Source organism: Bos taurus, chromosome 7 (genome assembly GCF_002263795.3).
Source record: "Bos taurus isolate L1 Dominette 01449 registration number 42190680 breed Hereford chromosome 7, ARS-UCD2.0, whole genome shotgun sequence".
Taxonomy (NCBI): Eukaryota; Metazoa; Chordata; class Mammalia; order Artiodactyla; family Bovidae; genus Bos; species Bos taurus.
This window is the reverse complement of record NC_037334.1, coordinates 47,294,910-47,310,392: the sequence shown is the minus strand read 5'-3', so window position 1 is coordinate 47,310,392 and position 15,483 is coordinate 47,294,910. Positions and strand designations below refer to the sequence as shown.

At 44.8% G+C, this 15,483-nt stretch overlaps 1 protein-coding gene across 2 annotated transcripts in view; it reads right to left on the bottom strand.

Annotated features, from left to right (window-relative positions):
* Positions 1 to 834: 834 nt before the first annotated feature.
* The window catches only part of SLC25A48 (solute carrier family 25 member 48), a 51,367-nt gene continuing 36,718 nt past the window's right edge, over positions 835 to 15,483 (bottom strand). The window contains exons 6-8 of one of the 2 annotated variants that reach the window (NM_001035309.2): positions 15,345 to 15,478; positions 4,127 to 4,256; positions 835 to 1,588 (exon numbers count right to left, since the gene is read on the bottom strand). In NM_001035309.2, the coding sequence (NP_001030386.2) occupies positions 4,134 to 4,256; positions 15,345 to 15,478 (257 nt within the window). In that variant the 3' untranslated portion in view covers positions 835 to 1,588; positions 4,127 to 4,133. The remainder of the gene's footprint in view (positions 1,589 to 4,126; positions 4,257 to 15,344; positions 15,479 to 15,483) is intronic. The other variant, XM_059888155.1, reaches the window with a different exon arrangement.

Here is a 15,483-nt window from a genome sequence, read left to right as displayed (position 1 = left end):
TACACACTCGTAAAAAAAAATGTAAATTCTATAATGGTGCACAGAGAAATCACCATTATCATCAAAGTAGAAATTGAAAGTCTTCCCCCAGTTCCATATTTCCAAAATAGCCACTATTAGGTTTGATGTGTCTCCTTATGGATTCTTTTCAATGTCTATGTAATTATCCATCTTTAAATATTATATAACATATTTTTAAAAATGAAAAACATCATGTTTTATCCTGCTACTTTATTTTTGCACTTAATATACTGCCAACATCATATTTCCATTTTAACTTACCTCCTTCAATCATGGAGAAGAGCCAAGATGATCAAGAGACTCTGGGACAGGTTCTACCTGAAGAAGGCTATTCTGGATCTCAGCTCATCAGGAGCACCCAAGAGAATACCCTAGCTGGCCCAGCGAATACAACACTACTTCGAAACAAACTGGCAACCAGCAGCAGCACTAGGCAATGATCCAACTGAGGAGGACTTAATTAACATGCTCTGGTTGTGTGACAGAAAACACCTCAGGTTCCCCTGGTAATGGACCAGATGCCAGTCATCCTCTCTTCAGCATCCACAGTGCCCACCTAGCCCAGTGATGCATGCAGACCCAACTCTCGTGTAAACAGAACTGCCTCTCATACGCCGGAGCAGGACCACGGGGGACCCTCAAGGCTGTCCCCAACATCAAGGACAGCGTCGAAATAGAGTAAATGCTCAAAAATGTTTGATGACTGAAGGAATGAGCAAACACCCTGGTGTTGGCGGGATGGAGAGTTTAGACCACAGCCCGTAGAGCTGCCTTGGGATGCTGCAAGGCCAGCGGTAGTAAAGGAGAAAAATCAAGGAGACCATACTAAGGGTTTTATTTCAAGCAGGGAACCCTTTGCTACAGTAACAGGATAAACTGACGAGACTGAATGTTTCGACTTTGCGCCAGAGCCATGCTTTGTCCTGGACCTGTTAGGAGAGGGGATTTTCAGAGACATGCTCTTAATCACTCAAGGGGGATGGGGGGCTGTGGAAAAATCAAGGAAGACCCTTTCAAGGGGGGAAAAAGGGTAGGGGATTCGGAATCTAAAGATACCTTCCCCACTGGGATTTAGCTGGGAACGGATGCATCAGGCTGGCTGATGGTAGCTCCCCAGGGCACCGTGTTGAGAAGGATTCAGAAACTGCATTCACCTCAGGAGGAAGGGGCTGCAGGACTGATGAGGGAAGTCTCTGGTGGCACAGAAGCAGGAGTGACGTCATGGACACATAATAGCAAAAGAGCAGTGGTCTCCCCACGTGGTTCCAGCGTGGTTCCAGTGAGAAGTCAAATTTAGATTAATGACATCATAATGGAAATCAGACTGTGGATCAGGAGTTCACTTTGTTCTGTTTTGCTCTCCACGTGAAAAGAAGGTCCAGAGAATGCCCACCCCACCTGCACTCAATGCTGGGCAAGAAGGGATTTCAAGGTGAGCCCGGCTGGCTTAGGGTCAGTGCAGAGGCCTTTTCTCTCTTCAGTCAATTCACCACCTCAGGCTCTGGAGATGCCGCCACCATCAGCATCGGCTGTCGCGGAATGAGGTTCTGGTCAGGTGATGCTGAACCTGGGGAAAAAGGAGGAAAGGTTAAGACTGTCATCTCACTGGGATTATCAGTCAGCAAGATCTAGGAGTCAAATTGCTTCTGTGAAGCAACACTGGGCAAAGTATTACCATGAGAACAGGCTGGGGAGGGGCTATGAGATTGTCCAGGGTTGTTTTGTAAAAGTTCAATGAAAGACATTGCTGGGGGGGTGGGGAAATGTATCTTCTTGCCTTGAAAATGAACTTTTCTTGAAATTGAGAGAGGGCCAGTGAAGTTCGAATGTCACGGCAGATGGTGGGCCAGCATCATTCGAGATAGACAGCATCCCACCACTTGTTAGGAACTGCAGGGCTCCCTAATTCTCTAATTGCCTCACCCCACTCTGTCCTCAGTCTAGGCTACAAGGAGGGAATTGACTCCCTTGTCTTCAAAGCATGGCTGCTACTGCTGCCAGAGATCTCAGCGCTACTTGGTAAATTCAGATCCAGGACTTGTTGAAGGGCCTTGGTGTTCTTGGGTTAGAGCAGGAAGCTGAACTCTCTGTGTGAGGCTTGTTCAAGACAAGGCTCCAGAAGAGTTCCTGGGAACTCCCTCCTCCACCTGAGAGGCACTAGCCCCACCCACCCGTGCACAGGAAAGACACAGACATTTGTGCCCTTTGTCTTATCAGAGCATTTTCAGAAGGAAAAACTTCCAGTCACTGCTTTGAAAGGCCAAATCCAAGACAATCAGAATTGGGCTTGCTGGAAACGTCTTCCTTCCTCCTGAAGTAGCCAAACCAGGGTGGCCGTGAGTGGCAGGGGGCCATGGCTCAGGAAAGTGTCCAGCAACTCTGGGATCTGTGAAGCCTTGGCATTAAAACCCTTTGCAGCTGAAGTTTAATGACATGGAAAAATGGTCCTGAACTATTAAATGGGAGGAGTGAGCTATAAAACATTGTATAACATTGGATCCCAATTGGGGGATAAAAAAAAAAGTTGGAAGAATATTAACAAGGCCATGGGATTAAAGGTATTTTTATTTTATTCTTTTTATTTGCATTTTCTATGTTTTCCTACATTAAAATGCATTGATTTTATGATAGGATTTTTTTAAAGCCACTTTCATCTGTTAAAAGGAGGATGTGGTCAGTATCTGAAAAGTTTTAAGAACCAGATTTATCCTCCTTGTCCTGAACATGACCCAAGTAACAGTGACTCTTTACCCAGGGTATTTAATTATGCAAAATGTGTTGCTACCCTTTCCCTTTTGTAAGAGAGGGCAAAAAGCCAGGAAGGCTGTGGATGTAGGTGCTTTAATAAAAAGCTAAAGCATGTGACTAAAGCAAGCGTCCGGGGCAGGGCCTGGACTCACTCTCATCAGCCTCATCCATCCTGCCCTTCCCCTGGCTCTAGGATCTGGCCCCATCCATGCATCCTAGCTGGGCTCTTATACAGGACAGGCAGCAGACAGGTTGGCTAGACCTTCCTAGTGAGGACCAACCACCCTTTCTAAGAGAATCTGCAGTCGCCATGACTGAAGCAAAATGGTCTCTTGTTTTCCAGAAAATTCAGTGACTCATTCCACTTTGTCTTCTGAGCTCTGAAACAAGAGAAGGGGAAAACAAGGGAGAAGAAGAGGAGGAGGAATTGAGGGGATATTGGAAGCTGGTCATCCATCTACTCGATTATGTTTCTGTGCGACCATTTGTGCGCCAGGTTTCATGGGAAGCACTAATGATACAAAGGAGAAAACCAGTTATAGCTCCCCTGGAACCTTCAGCTGACTGGGAGCAGAGCCTATAGCAGGTGTGCCTCCTCCTGGCCGAGGCATCAGGGCAGGCTTCTTGCAGGAGGAGGCTCCTACACCAGGGCCTGGATCACAAAGAGGAGTTGGCGAGGCCAAGGACAAGAGGAAGGTCTGAGGAGAGGTGTCAGGCTGGAAGAGCATGCACAAAGGCCCGGAGGCAAGAGTGAGGGTGGTGTGTTCAGGATGCTGCTGAGGACGAGGGCTTTAAGGACTGACACTTAACCTAGAGGGCAATCGGGAGCCATCGAGGGCAGTGGAGCGAGGCAGTCACTTATTCAGACTTCAGTTTTCAGATCCCTTTGGTTGCAGTGACTTTTCTACAATGAGAACAGGAAAAGGAGAGGGTATGGGAGGCAGAGATGGTGGCAAAGGCTGTTCTTTAGGAGCCTATTCAGTAGTGAGGTGGAGAGACAGTGTACCAGAGGGTGGGCACCCTGGTTCGAGACCTCTATCTTGGGTTACTGAATTTGTATGGTGAAGCTAATGCACTTCTCTCCAAGGGCTGAATGGGAAACAGACAGATGAGCTCGCTACAAACAGGTAAGTTCTGGGCCGGCCTCAGTTACTGACCGCCTAGCTCATGACCAGCCACAGGTGGGCATTTCAGAAGAGTTTTTTGATGACAAGAAGGGTGGCAATTCCAGTCCTGAACACACACAGATTAAACAGGAAACAAACAGGGAAATTTCCGAAGTCCACACCACTCTCACGCAAAGAAGGGGTTTTAAGTTCCGGGAGGGCACAAGTGGCAGGGAAAGAGGTGCACTGACCTGGCGCTCAGGGGCTGGTCACCACGTGGTCCCCACGGATCGCCTGCAGCGAGAGCTCGTACCCAAGGAACATGGCTGCGCTCATGGGGAAGCCCCGCACGGCATTGACCGTGATGCCTCTGAAAAACACCTTTGGCAGAAGGCGGGGTTATCACAGGACACGGACCGGCACCCTCCGCCCCCATCCACATCACTTCTGAAGGCACGTTTCTTCGCAGGCCCAGTATGCATGCGCTAGATACTACCATTTCACAGGTGAGTCCCGTGAACACCACGTTCGCTTGCTTAAAACTGTGCTCTCTCTCATGAGCACGCGAACACATGCTTGGTTCTAGGACTGCAAGTTACAGCTCCATACGCTCTGCAGTGGTAGACAGGGCACCAGGCCCTGACCAAGCACTGTGACTGGTGCTTCACAGGACGTCCCAGAAGGGGCAGGGTAGGGGGAGCTAATTCAGGCCATGCTCCAGACGGCAGATGTGGAGTCCAGGCACAGCTTTGCCAGTTAGCAGTATGTTACCTGGGAAATTGGCCAAGGCTCTAGAACTCGATTTTCCCACCTGTCCAATGGGGGTAATAATACTATTGACCTCCTACAGTTGTTGAGGGAATAAATGACATGTTGCTTTTAAAGGCATTTTCACAGTGCGTGTCCTGCAGTAAGCACTCCTTAACTGTTGACAAATCACACCATCCTTATTAACAATAGTGTATGAAATCACTACTTCATACAGAGTAGCACTGCACTTCCATCATGAATGCTGAGGCGTCTCTGTACTGAGCTGCTAAACTCTGCCTTTAATACAAGAAGACTGGATTTATCACCCCTAGGGAGTGCTGCCCTTTCACTGTGACTCTTCCTGCCTGGTGCTGGGTAGACACTGATCTATGTGATGTGGTCCCAGCCCTTGGGAAGTTTATAACCTACTGGGGACATAAGCCCCATTCAGGAATAATTGCAGTGTAACCCATAACATGATGAAAACAAATAAAGGCCTTGGTGAGGGGTGGGGTGGGGAGGTGTGCTAAGCTGCTTCAGCCATGAGCGACTCTTTGTGATCCCATAGATTGTAGCCCTCCAGGCTCCTCTGTCCATGGAATTTTCCAGGCAAGAATACTGGAATGGGTTGACATTCCCTCCTCCAGGGGATCTTCCCAACCCAGGGATTGAACCTGCATCTCCTGTATCTCCTGCAGTGGCAGGAGGGTTCTTTACCAGTAGCGCCACCTGGGAAGCCCCAGGGTGGGGAGGAGCTGTCATTAAATGTCTTCTTTGGGAAGAGATGACACATCTGAAGGCAAATCGCTACTCACACATGAATGACCTGAGAACTGTCGGGTGTAAGAGGTAACCTGTTAACTGATGCCTGTATAATTTACTATTCAGTTGTAGTCTGTGAATAGTGCTTCTCGGTACTTTAATTTTCAGAAGGTAGAAGTCCAGCCCTTTGCATGACCCAGTTTCCTTAGTTGTTGGGACTCTAGTGTCAGGGTAGGTGCAGACCACTGTCATGGGCCAGGACATCAGGTGACATCCCTTCAGGAGAGGTGTCTGCAGCGTGACACTCGTGGAAGCCTGGGACATGCAGCTTTGTCAGGAAGGAGAGAGAAGGGCCTCAGTATACCCAGGGTTGGGGGGAAGCCTTGGCCCCAGGGAAGGGAACTGATGGGCCAAGATCCACAGAGATGAGCAAGTGGCCAAGACAAACAGTGAAGCGTTCAGGTAGGGGCAAGCAGGCTCCTTGTAACATTAGCACTCCTCTCTAATGTCTAACCTTTCTGGAATTCCACAGAGATGGAATTCACCCAGGGTGACTGAATAACAGCAAGGAATTGGGTCAGGCTCCGAGAGGAAAATTCCATGCTGGGTGTACACAGAGGACTCCCGTGTACACCTCCACAAGACAAGGCAGGCCAGGCAGGACCCAGCTTGGAGTGGGATCCTCCTCCCCGACAGCACTGGGCCATGCAGGAGCGGTGGGCCACTTCAGACAGCCAGAGAGGACCTCCCCCCGGCTGTGGCCTGCTCTGCTGTGAGGCCCAAAGATGGCAAGCAGAGTGCAGACCTGCTGGCTTTTACCCTGGCTTTTGGAACACAAGATCACTAGACAGTCTTTCCTCATGATTCCTCAACGGCTCCCCACTTCCCAAGATCAAGTCCATAGCCTTCCCTGACCTTCCAGGACCCACATGCTCCTTGCATTTCTCTGAGCTGCCTCTTACACTTGACACTGTGGGCAGTATATTGGCCTGCCATTCCTCCTGCCGGGCCAGCTCTCTCCCACCACTGACCCTCTTCTGGTCCCCGGTGCTGGGATGGCCTCCAGACTCGGTTTTACCCTCTGGTAGCCCTGCCACGGCCACACCAAGTAGGATTATGACCCATTGCCTTCTGTGCCCTTGGTATCTCTGCCATCACAGCCCTTCTCACACCATCCTCCAATCACCTATGACTTGTCTATCCACTCATTAATAGTCCTAATCAGAGTAGTGAGAGCTGGGCTATGTGTATGGCTCCCATTTGAATCCCCAGCACCTGCACTGTGCTTGGTCTAGAAGATCCTCTATAAATCTTATTAAACGAATCAATGGCTAGTTGGATGGGCAGATGAGTGAAGGAATGAGTGAATGAACACATGAACAAATTCCTTAATGAGAAAAAACAAGTCTCTGAGCCAAAAGAGTCCTGGTGGTGGTTGTGGCAGTGGCGAAGGGGGATTCCTAGAGCAGAAGAAAGGTTCCAGATCCCCCAAGTGGCAGAACCAAAGAGCAACCAACCCTGATGCCTCAGGAAGCTTGTCTACTTACAAATGGTCCTCTCCATCTCTCCTTAGAGTCATCCAGTCTCACCCAACTGTCCTGATCCCACTCAAAGCAGTCACTTCTGTGGAGCTAGAGGACATCAAGTCACTCCTTCAGCCTCCTTATTGCAGATGACAGCTCTCCAAGTGTGAGCTATGACCCATGTGGTTCAGGATGATCCTCAAAGCAGGCAGAGAATGGATCCCAAACTACCCCATCTTTCTACCATTCTGACTTGGGGCTGCCCCCGAAGTCCATGGACTTCTAGTTCCCCCATCATCAAGACTGCTTTCCTGGTAATCACTGAGTTATAAGGGGCTACTAAAATTGGGCATCATCATCTTTATTTCACTCCTTTCCAGTTCTTTACTACATCGAGTTCTTCTTCCATAGGGAAGTGAGAACAGGTTGCAGCCTCAGTGAGCTGCAGCAGAACTCCTTGGGAATGGGGACTCCATAAAGCCAGCAATAAGCACACTGGGACTGGAGGCAGCCCCAGGCTTCAGGAAAAGGTGCTCTTCCTGCTGCTGCTGGGGATCTGATGGTGAGACTACCCAACTTTCCAGGGATGTGTAGGATTTTTTTCATGTTACTATGTATGTTTATATGCAAACACTTATACAAACACACATAAATATATATACATGCATATATGCATGCACAGTTTGTGAATATTTGAAAATATATCACAAGAAACTCATAACTGATTGCCTTTGAGAAAAGACTGGGGGTCACAGGAGGAACACTCTTGTGTCCCTCTTATACCTTTTGAAGCTTCCTATTTTTATATTATAAATACTATAATATTTTTAATCAGTTAATAAAAATAATTAATCTCCATCAATAATGTAGTTAATCAGCTTTAATATTGCTATTACGACTTAAAACCTGTCTGAATATACACTGTGGGTCAGACACTTTTGAGATTAAGAAATCAATCATCTGACCTCAGTTGTTTTCTAGGACTTTGTGTTTAACAACACAGTAAATTTTGTAGGAAATGATATCAGCAATATATTTTGCTCCTGCAGACTTTTTGGAAATATGACACATTAATACTTGGGAAAACAGAATATCTCAAAAACTGAGCATCTCTTTTGAATCTCTCTTATGTTTCCCTTTGTACTTGTTGGTTGAACCACAAACTGTGCTTCTGCTACAAAAAAAAATACAAAAGACAATTATTCAATATCCAATTGTGATAACAATTCTCAATAAAGTGGGTATAGAGGGAATATACCTCAACATAATAAAGTCAAATATAACAAGCCCACAGCTAACTTCATTATCAACAGTGAAAGCTGAAAGCATTTCCTCTAAGACTAGGAACAAGACAAGGAAATCCACTCTTACCACTTTTATCCAGCATAGTATTGGGAGTCCTAGCCACAGCAATCAGAGAAGAAAAGGAAATAAAAGGAATTTAAATTTGAAAAGCAGTAAGACTGTCACTGTTTGCAGATGACATAATACTACACAAAGGAAATCCTAAAGATGCCACCAAAAAACTATTAGAATTCTTCAATGAATTTAGTAAAGTTGTAGGATGCAAAATTAATATACAGAAATTTGTTGCTAACAATGAACTAACAGAAAGAGAAATTAAGAAAACAGTCTTTTTTATAGTTGCCTAAAAAATACACAGAAATAAGTTTAACTAAGGAGGTAAAAGACTTGTACTTGGAAAACTATAAGACATCAGTGATGACACAAAGAGATAGAAAGATACACCATGCTCATGCTCATTAAAAAAATTAATATTATTTAAAAGACCATACTCCTTAAGATAATCTACAAATTAAATGTGATTTCTATCAAAATATCAATGACATTTTTTCACAGAACTAGAACAAATCATTCTAAAATTTGTATGGAAATACAAAAGACCCAGAATAGCCAAAACAATCTTAAGAAAGAACAAAGCTGGAAGTATCATATGCCCTGCTTTCAAACTATACTACAAAGCTACAGTAATCAAAATAGTATGGTACTGGTACAAAAACAAACAAATAGATTAATGGAACAGAACAGAGGGCCCAGAGATGACCCCACACTTATATGGGCAATTGATCTACAACAAAAGAGCCAAGAATGTAAAATGGGGAGAAAACAGCCTCTTCATTAATGGTTTTGGAAAAACTGGACTACTGTCTCACACCCTATATAAATGCAAAACACATTAAAGACTTAAATGTAAGACCTGAAACTATAAAACTTCTAGAATAAATCAAAGGCAGTACATTCTTTGGCATTAGTCTTAGCAATATTTTATGAGCAGTCTCCTCAGGTAAGGAAAACAAAAGCAAAAATAAATAAATGGGATTATATCAAACTAAAAAGCTTTTTCACAGTGAAGGAAACTACCAGCAAAAGAAAAAGGCTGCCTAATGAGTGAAAGAAGATATTTGCAAATGATATATCTGATAAGAGGTTAATATTCAAAATATTCAAAGAACGCATACAATTCAACATCAAAAAACCAAACAACCTGATTTAAAAATGAACAGAGGACCTGCATAGACATTTATCCAAAGAAGACATATAGATGGCCAACATACACATGGAAAGTGGTCAACATCACTAATCATCAGGGAAATGCAGATTAAAACATGATGGGATAGCACCTCACACCAGTCAGTATGACTATTATCAAAAACACAAGAAATAACAAATGTTGTCAAGGATGTGGAGAAAAGTGTTCATAATGGTAAGTTGGCACAGCCATTATGGAAAATAGTATGGAAGTTCCTCAAATAAATTAAAAAATAGAACAACCACACAATTTACTAATTCCACTACTGGGTATTTACATAAAGAAAATGAAAACACTAATTAGAAAAGATATATGCAGTCCTATGTTCATTGCAGCATTATTTACAGTAGCCAAGATATGGAAGAAATCTAAGTGTGTATCAACTGATGCATGGATAAAGAAGATACATGTATGTACAATGGAATATTACCAAGCCATAAAAAGAATTAAATCCTGACATTTGTGAAAACGTGGATGAACCTAGAAGGTACTATACTAAGTGAAATAAGACAAAGACAAAACCTGTATGATTTCACTTATATGTGGAGTCTAAAAAACACAACACATGAACAAACATGACTAACCAGAAACACAGTCATAGATACAGAGAGAAAACAGGTGGTTTTGAGGGGGAAGAGTGTTGAGGAGGAGAGAAACAGGTGAGGGAAATTACCAAGTACATACTTCCAGTTACAAAATAAATGAGTCATGGGTATAAAATGTGCTGCACGAGGAATATAGTCAATAACTATGTAATATCTTTGTACAGTGACCAGATGGTGACCAGACTTATCATGGTGATCATTTTGAAATGTACGGGAAAATCAAATCACTATGCTGTGTACCAGGAACTAACAATGTGTTGTAGGTCAATTATACTTCTAAAACAAACAAACAGAAAGAAACATTAGATTTGTGGTTACCAGAACTCTTGCCTGGAAAATCCCATGGACCGGAGGAGCCTGGTGGGCTGCAGTCCATGGGGTGGCTAAGAGTCGGACACGACTGAGCGACTTCACTTTCACTTTTCACTCTCATGCATTGGAGAAGGAAATGGCAACCCACTCCAGTGTTCTTGCCTGGAGAATCCCAGGGACAGGGGAGCCTGGTGGGCTGCCGTCTATGGGGTTGCGCAGAATCAGACACGACTGAGGCGACTTAGCAGCAGAAGTGAAGGGTGGTGGGAGGGGAAATTAGATGAAGGTGGTCAAAAGGCACAAACTTTGAGTTATAAGATAAATATGTACTAGGGATGTAATATACAATAAGATAAATATAATCAACACTGCTATACATCATATATGAAAGTGATTGAGAGGAAACCCTGAGTTGTTATTATAAGGGAAAAAAATGTTTTTCTATGTTTTAGTTTTATATCTGTATGAGATGATGGATGTTCACTAAACTTATTGTGTTAATCATTTCATGATATATGTAAGTCAAATCATTATGTTGTATACCTTAAACATCCACAATGCTGTACACCAATTATATCTCAATAAAACTGGAAGGAAAAACTGAAGTGAGAATTCTAAGAAGATGTCAGGACTCTGTCTCCTCACCTAGACAAGCTATTACACTGACAGAATTTGTCTGATGTAACTACTTTAGAACCCTGGAGTTTACTGAAGGCTTCCAAGTTCCAGGGGAGCATTTGGGAAGTGGTTAATTTTGGTCAACGTTAGTTTTCAGCACAGTAGCAGCTACCTATCCCCCACTCCAAGCCCTTTGGCAGGCAGCTGTGCACATGTTCCTGGAGCAACCTGCACACAGCTTGCAGGAACCAGGGTGGGCAGCGAAAACCTCATCCTCCGAATATATTAGACATCTGCTCCTAGCCACTGATTGCTGTTTCTGATCACGAGGTGCAAAAAGGAAGACAGTCATTCTTGTTTAACATCCCCCTCCATTTTGCAAGCCCCTCCTCCTCTGGCTGAAGTGATTTCCAGGGAATTTAAAGGAATGGTGACCCCTTTCCCTTCATTTTTCTCTTTTTCCTCTTTTGAGAGCCAGACATTAAAGGCTAGGAAATTCAAAAGCAACTGCATGTATGGGGAAAATTAAAAGTGACCGTGCATGCCCAGGGAAAGGCACAGGCTCAGAAAAAACCTGAGAAAACCTTAAGTTTACACCTCAGGTTGATCTTTGGCACAGAGATAGCCTACAACAATCAAAAACGAAACCTACCACACCCTGGGGAAGAGACAGAATCTGATTTCTAGATTACTACATTATTAGACACAAATGTCTAGTTTTCAATGTAAAAAATTACAAGGCATGTAAGAAATAGGAAAGTATTGTCGACTCAAAGAAAAAAAATCAACAGAAAATGTCCCCCAAAGAGACCTGATAGCATATCTACTTGACAAAGACTTTAAAACACCCTTCTTAAAGATGCTTGAAAAACTAAAGATGTGGAGAGCGTCAAGAAAATGACATGTGAACAAAACAGAAGTATCAATAAAAAAATAGAAAACCTGGAAAGAAACCAGACAAATTCTGGAGCTGAAATGTACTGAATGAATAACTGAAATGAAAAAAATTTACCAGAAGGATTCAAAGGTTTATTTGAGCAGGTAGAGGGAAGAATGAGCAAACTCAAAGACAGGACAAGAGAAATCACTGAGTCTTAGACACAGAAAGAAAAAACATTGAAGGAAAGTGAACAGTGCCTACGGGACTTGTGGGAAACTCTCAAGCGGAGCAGTATATTGTGGGAGTCCAAGAAGAAGGGGGGCAGGCAGAGAGTATTTGAAGTAATATGGCCAAAAACTTCCCAAACTTGATGACAAACAGGAATGTAAATATCAAAGAAGCTCAATGAACTCCAAGTAATATGGACTCAAAGAGATCTACACTAAGACCCATTATAATAAATTTTTGAAAGACAGAGAATCTTGAAAGCAGCAAGAGAGAAGTGACTCATTATATGCAAAGGATCCTCTATAACACTTTCAGCAGATTACTCATCAGAGACTTCAATGATTGGTAATGGGTCAATATATCCCAAGATCTAAAAGAAAATACAAACTGTTGAAAAAGGATTCTATATCCAGAAAAACTATCCTTCAAGAGAGATAAATAAAAGCTGAAGGAGTACATTACCACTAGACCTACCCTCTAAGAGCTTTCCTGTGGCTCAGACGGTACAGAATCTGCCTGCAATGCGAGAGACCTGGGTTCAGTCCCTGGGTCGGGAAGATCCCCTGGAGAAGGGAATGGCAACCCACTCCAATATTCTTGCCCCGAGAATCCCATGGATGGAGGAGTCTGGCAGGCTACAGTCCAAGGGATCACAAACAGTCAGACACGACTCAGTGACTAACACTGCCCTGTAAGTAAAGCTCAAGAGAGTCCTGCAGGCTGAAATAAAATATCACTAGACAGTGATTTGAAGGTGTATGAAGAAATAAAAATCTCACAATCGGTAGACACACAGGGAGAGTAACACCAGCATCGTGGCAGCACAGGACACCCTTCGTTTTGCCCTTACTTCAACAACAAAAATTAAACAACCATCCACGAACAAAGGTGCCTCTAGGGAGTTGTGGGATCCAGCACCTTACACCAAGGGACCCAACAGGATCCTGCCCACCTGTGTGTCAGCTAATAGGCAGACAGACCTCAGTCCTGGCAGTGAAATCTGCAGTGGCCTGTGAAAAGTTTCCAGCCACTCTTGGCTATAGGGCCTGGAGAACACTGACTTGGGCAGTATCACACACAGCCTTTGTGGAAGTCCGGGTTTCTGGAGGAGAAGTTCTGGCCCTCCACTGGAGCAAAAAAATAGAAATTTGAACACACTTGGATGGCAGTTAGTAAAAAATGGAGGGTTTGGGATGAGGCAGCCATATTAGATAAGGCCTTGAGGTCAATAGTAAATTAGTACTAATAAATACAAATACCAATGCTAATACTAAAAAGTTAACTCTTTCTAAATGTTCTTTATGTATTATGCATTAAACTGAGCACTTTTTATATGCCTCATTCAATGTAACCTTCAAATGTCTCTTCTCTTTATGGTAGGGATGGTCATCATAGGAGAAATTGAGGACTCGAGAGATAAAGCTTGCCTGGATTCCCCTAGCTGACAAGTAGCCAGACCTGGTTTGGAACTCAAGTTTGATGATTCAAGTTGTGCTGTTGTTTAGTCACTACGTCATGTCTGACTCTTCGAAACTCCATGGACTGTAGCCTGCCAGGCTTCTCTGTCTATGGAATTTCCCAGGCAAGAAAACTGGAGTGGGTTGCCATTTCCTCCTCCAGGGGATCTTTCTGACCCAAGGATGGAATCCACGTCTCCTGCATTGGCAGGCAGATTTTTTTTTTTTTTTAACCACCGAGCCACCAGGAAAGCCTCTAAGAAGCACTACAAGAAAGCCAGGGGCCCATTCGAGGAAGAGCAAGTATGAGGGGACTAGGAGGTATCATGGGAGGCAAGATAGATAGGGATGAATTCGTTTATAACCTTAGACACTAGACGCGGAAACCTGATCTTCATTCTGAGATAGTTTAGAGGCAAGAAGAGGCTAGGATTTAGGATAAGCCCTTTGGGTTCAGGAGAAGGGAGACAAGCCCACGCTGGAGGCTACTTCAATAGCCAAGACCAGAGGTGATGGAGTCTGGCTGGCGTTGGGTGGAAAGCAGCAGACAGATGGGGAAACTGGAACTTGTGAGATGTGGTGACTGTGGCGGGTCTGGGAGTTCTTACTTGGCAAAGGGGTGAGGGTGAGGTGCTGAGCAGGGAGTGAGGAAGGAGTTCCCAGCCTATTTGGCTGAGGAGGCAGGGGACTGGCTCAAGTTGGTGGAGTAGAAGGATGTGTGCTTATCTTCTCCTGTGAGAACACCAAAATCGCAGCTAGTTGTTGAACAGCTATCAACAGGAGGACTCTGGAACCCACCAAAAAAAGATACCCCACATCTAAGGACAAAGGAGAAGCTGCAACCAGACGGCAGGAGGGGTGCAATCACGATAAAACCAGATCCCATACCCACCGGGTGGGTGACCCACAAACCAGAGAACAATAATACCAAAGATTTTCTCCCACTGTTGTGAAGGCTCTAGGCCCCACATCAGGCTTCCCAGCCTGGCGATCTGGCAAAAGAACTGGGAATCCCCAGGGAATCTGCCTTCGAAGGCCAGTGGGATTTGACTATAGAGCTTCCACAGGACTGGATAAGGAGGCAAGCTTGGCGACTTGGAGGTGGGTCCAGGCCCTGGCTCTATCACAGGTCAGCTGTATGACCTCAGATTGGTTACCAGTCCTCTCTGAACCTCTCAGCCCAGTATTTTTTGAGCATGCACAGCGGAGGGAGTCCAGGGTGAGGCCATTGCTGAAGGCTGGCAGCTCCCCAGAGGCAGTGCTCATTGTGCTCGGTAAACGGTAACCACCAGCACTTTGGTTTCTCTATTAAAGTCTGACATCCCTGCATTTGTCTGACCCTGCCTTGGACACGACTTAAGCGACTTAGCAGCAGCAGCAGCAGCAGCAGCCCTTGAAGCAGTTGCTCAAATGTATAGTTCGATATATGATCAATGATTGTAATAGTGTAACTCTAGAAGGTGATGGCACCCCACTCCAGTACTCTTGCCTGGAAAGTCCTATCGACGGAGGAGCCTGGTAGGCTGCAGTCCATGGGGTCGCAAAGAGTCGGATACGACTGAGCGACTTCACTTTCACTTTCATGCATTGGAGAAGGAAATGGCAACCCACCCCAGTGTTCTTGCCTGGAGAATCCCAGGGACGGGGGAGCCTCGTGGGCTTCCATCTGTGGGGTCGCACAGAGTCGGACACGACTGAAGTGACTTAGCAGCAGCAGCAGCAGCCCTCTGGGGACTGACACTGACCCCAGACGTCACTGACACGTGACTGCGGCAGGGCTTACTTTAAGACCTTCTTTCTGATAACTCTGGGACATGCAGTCCAGGACACCTCTGTATTTGTTTACATAAACCCCATCAGCTTGCAGTCGGCTCTTCACGACGTCCATAGGAGTTGCTGTTCCCCAAGAAATTGCTCCTGTA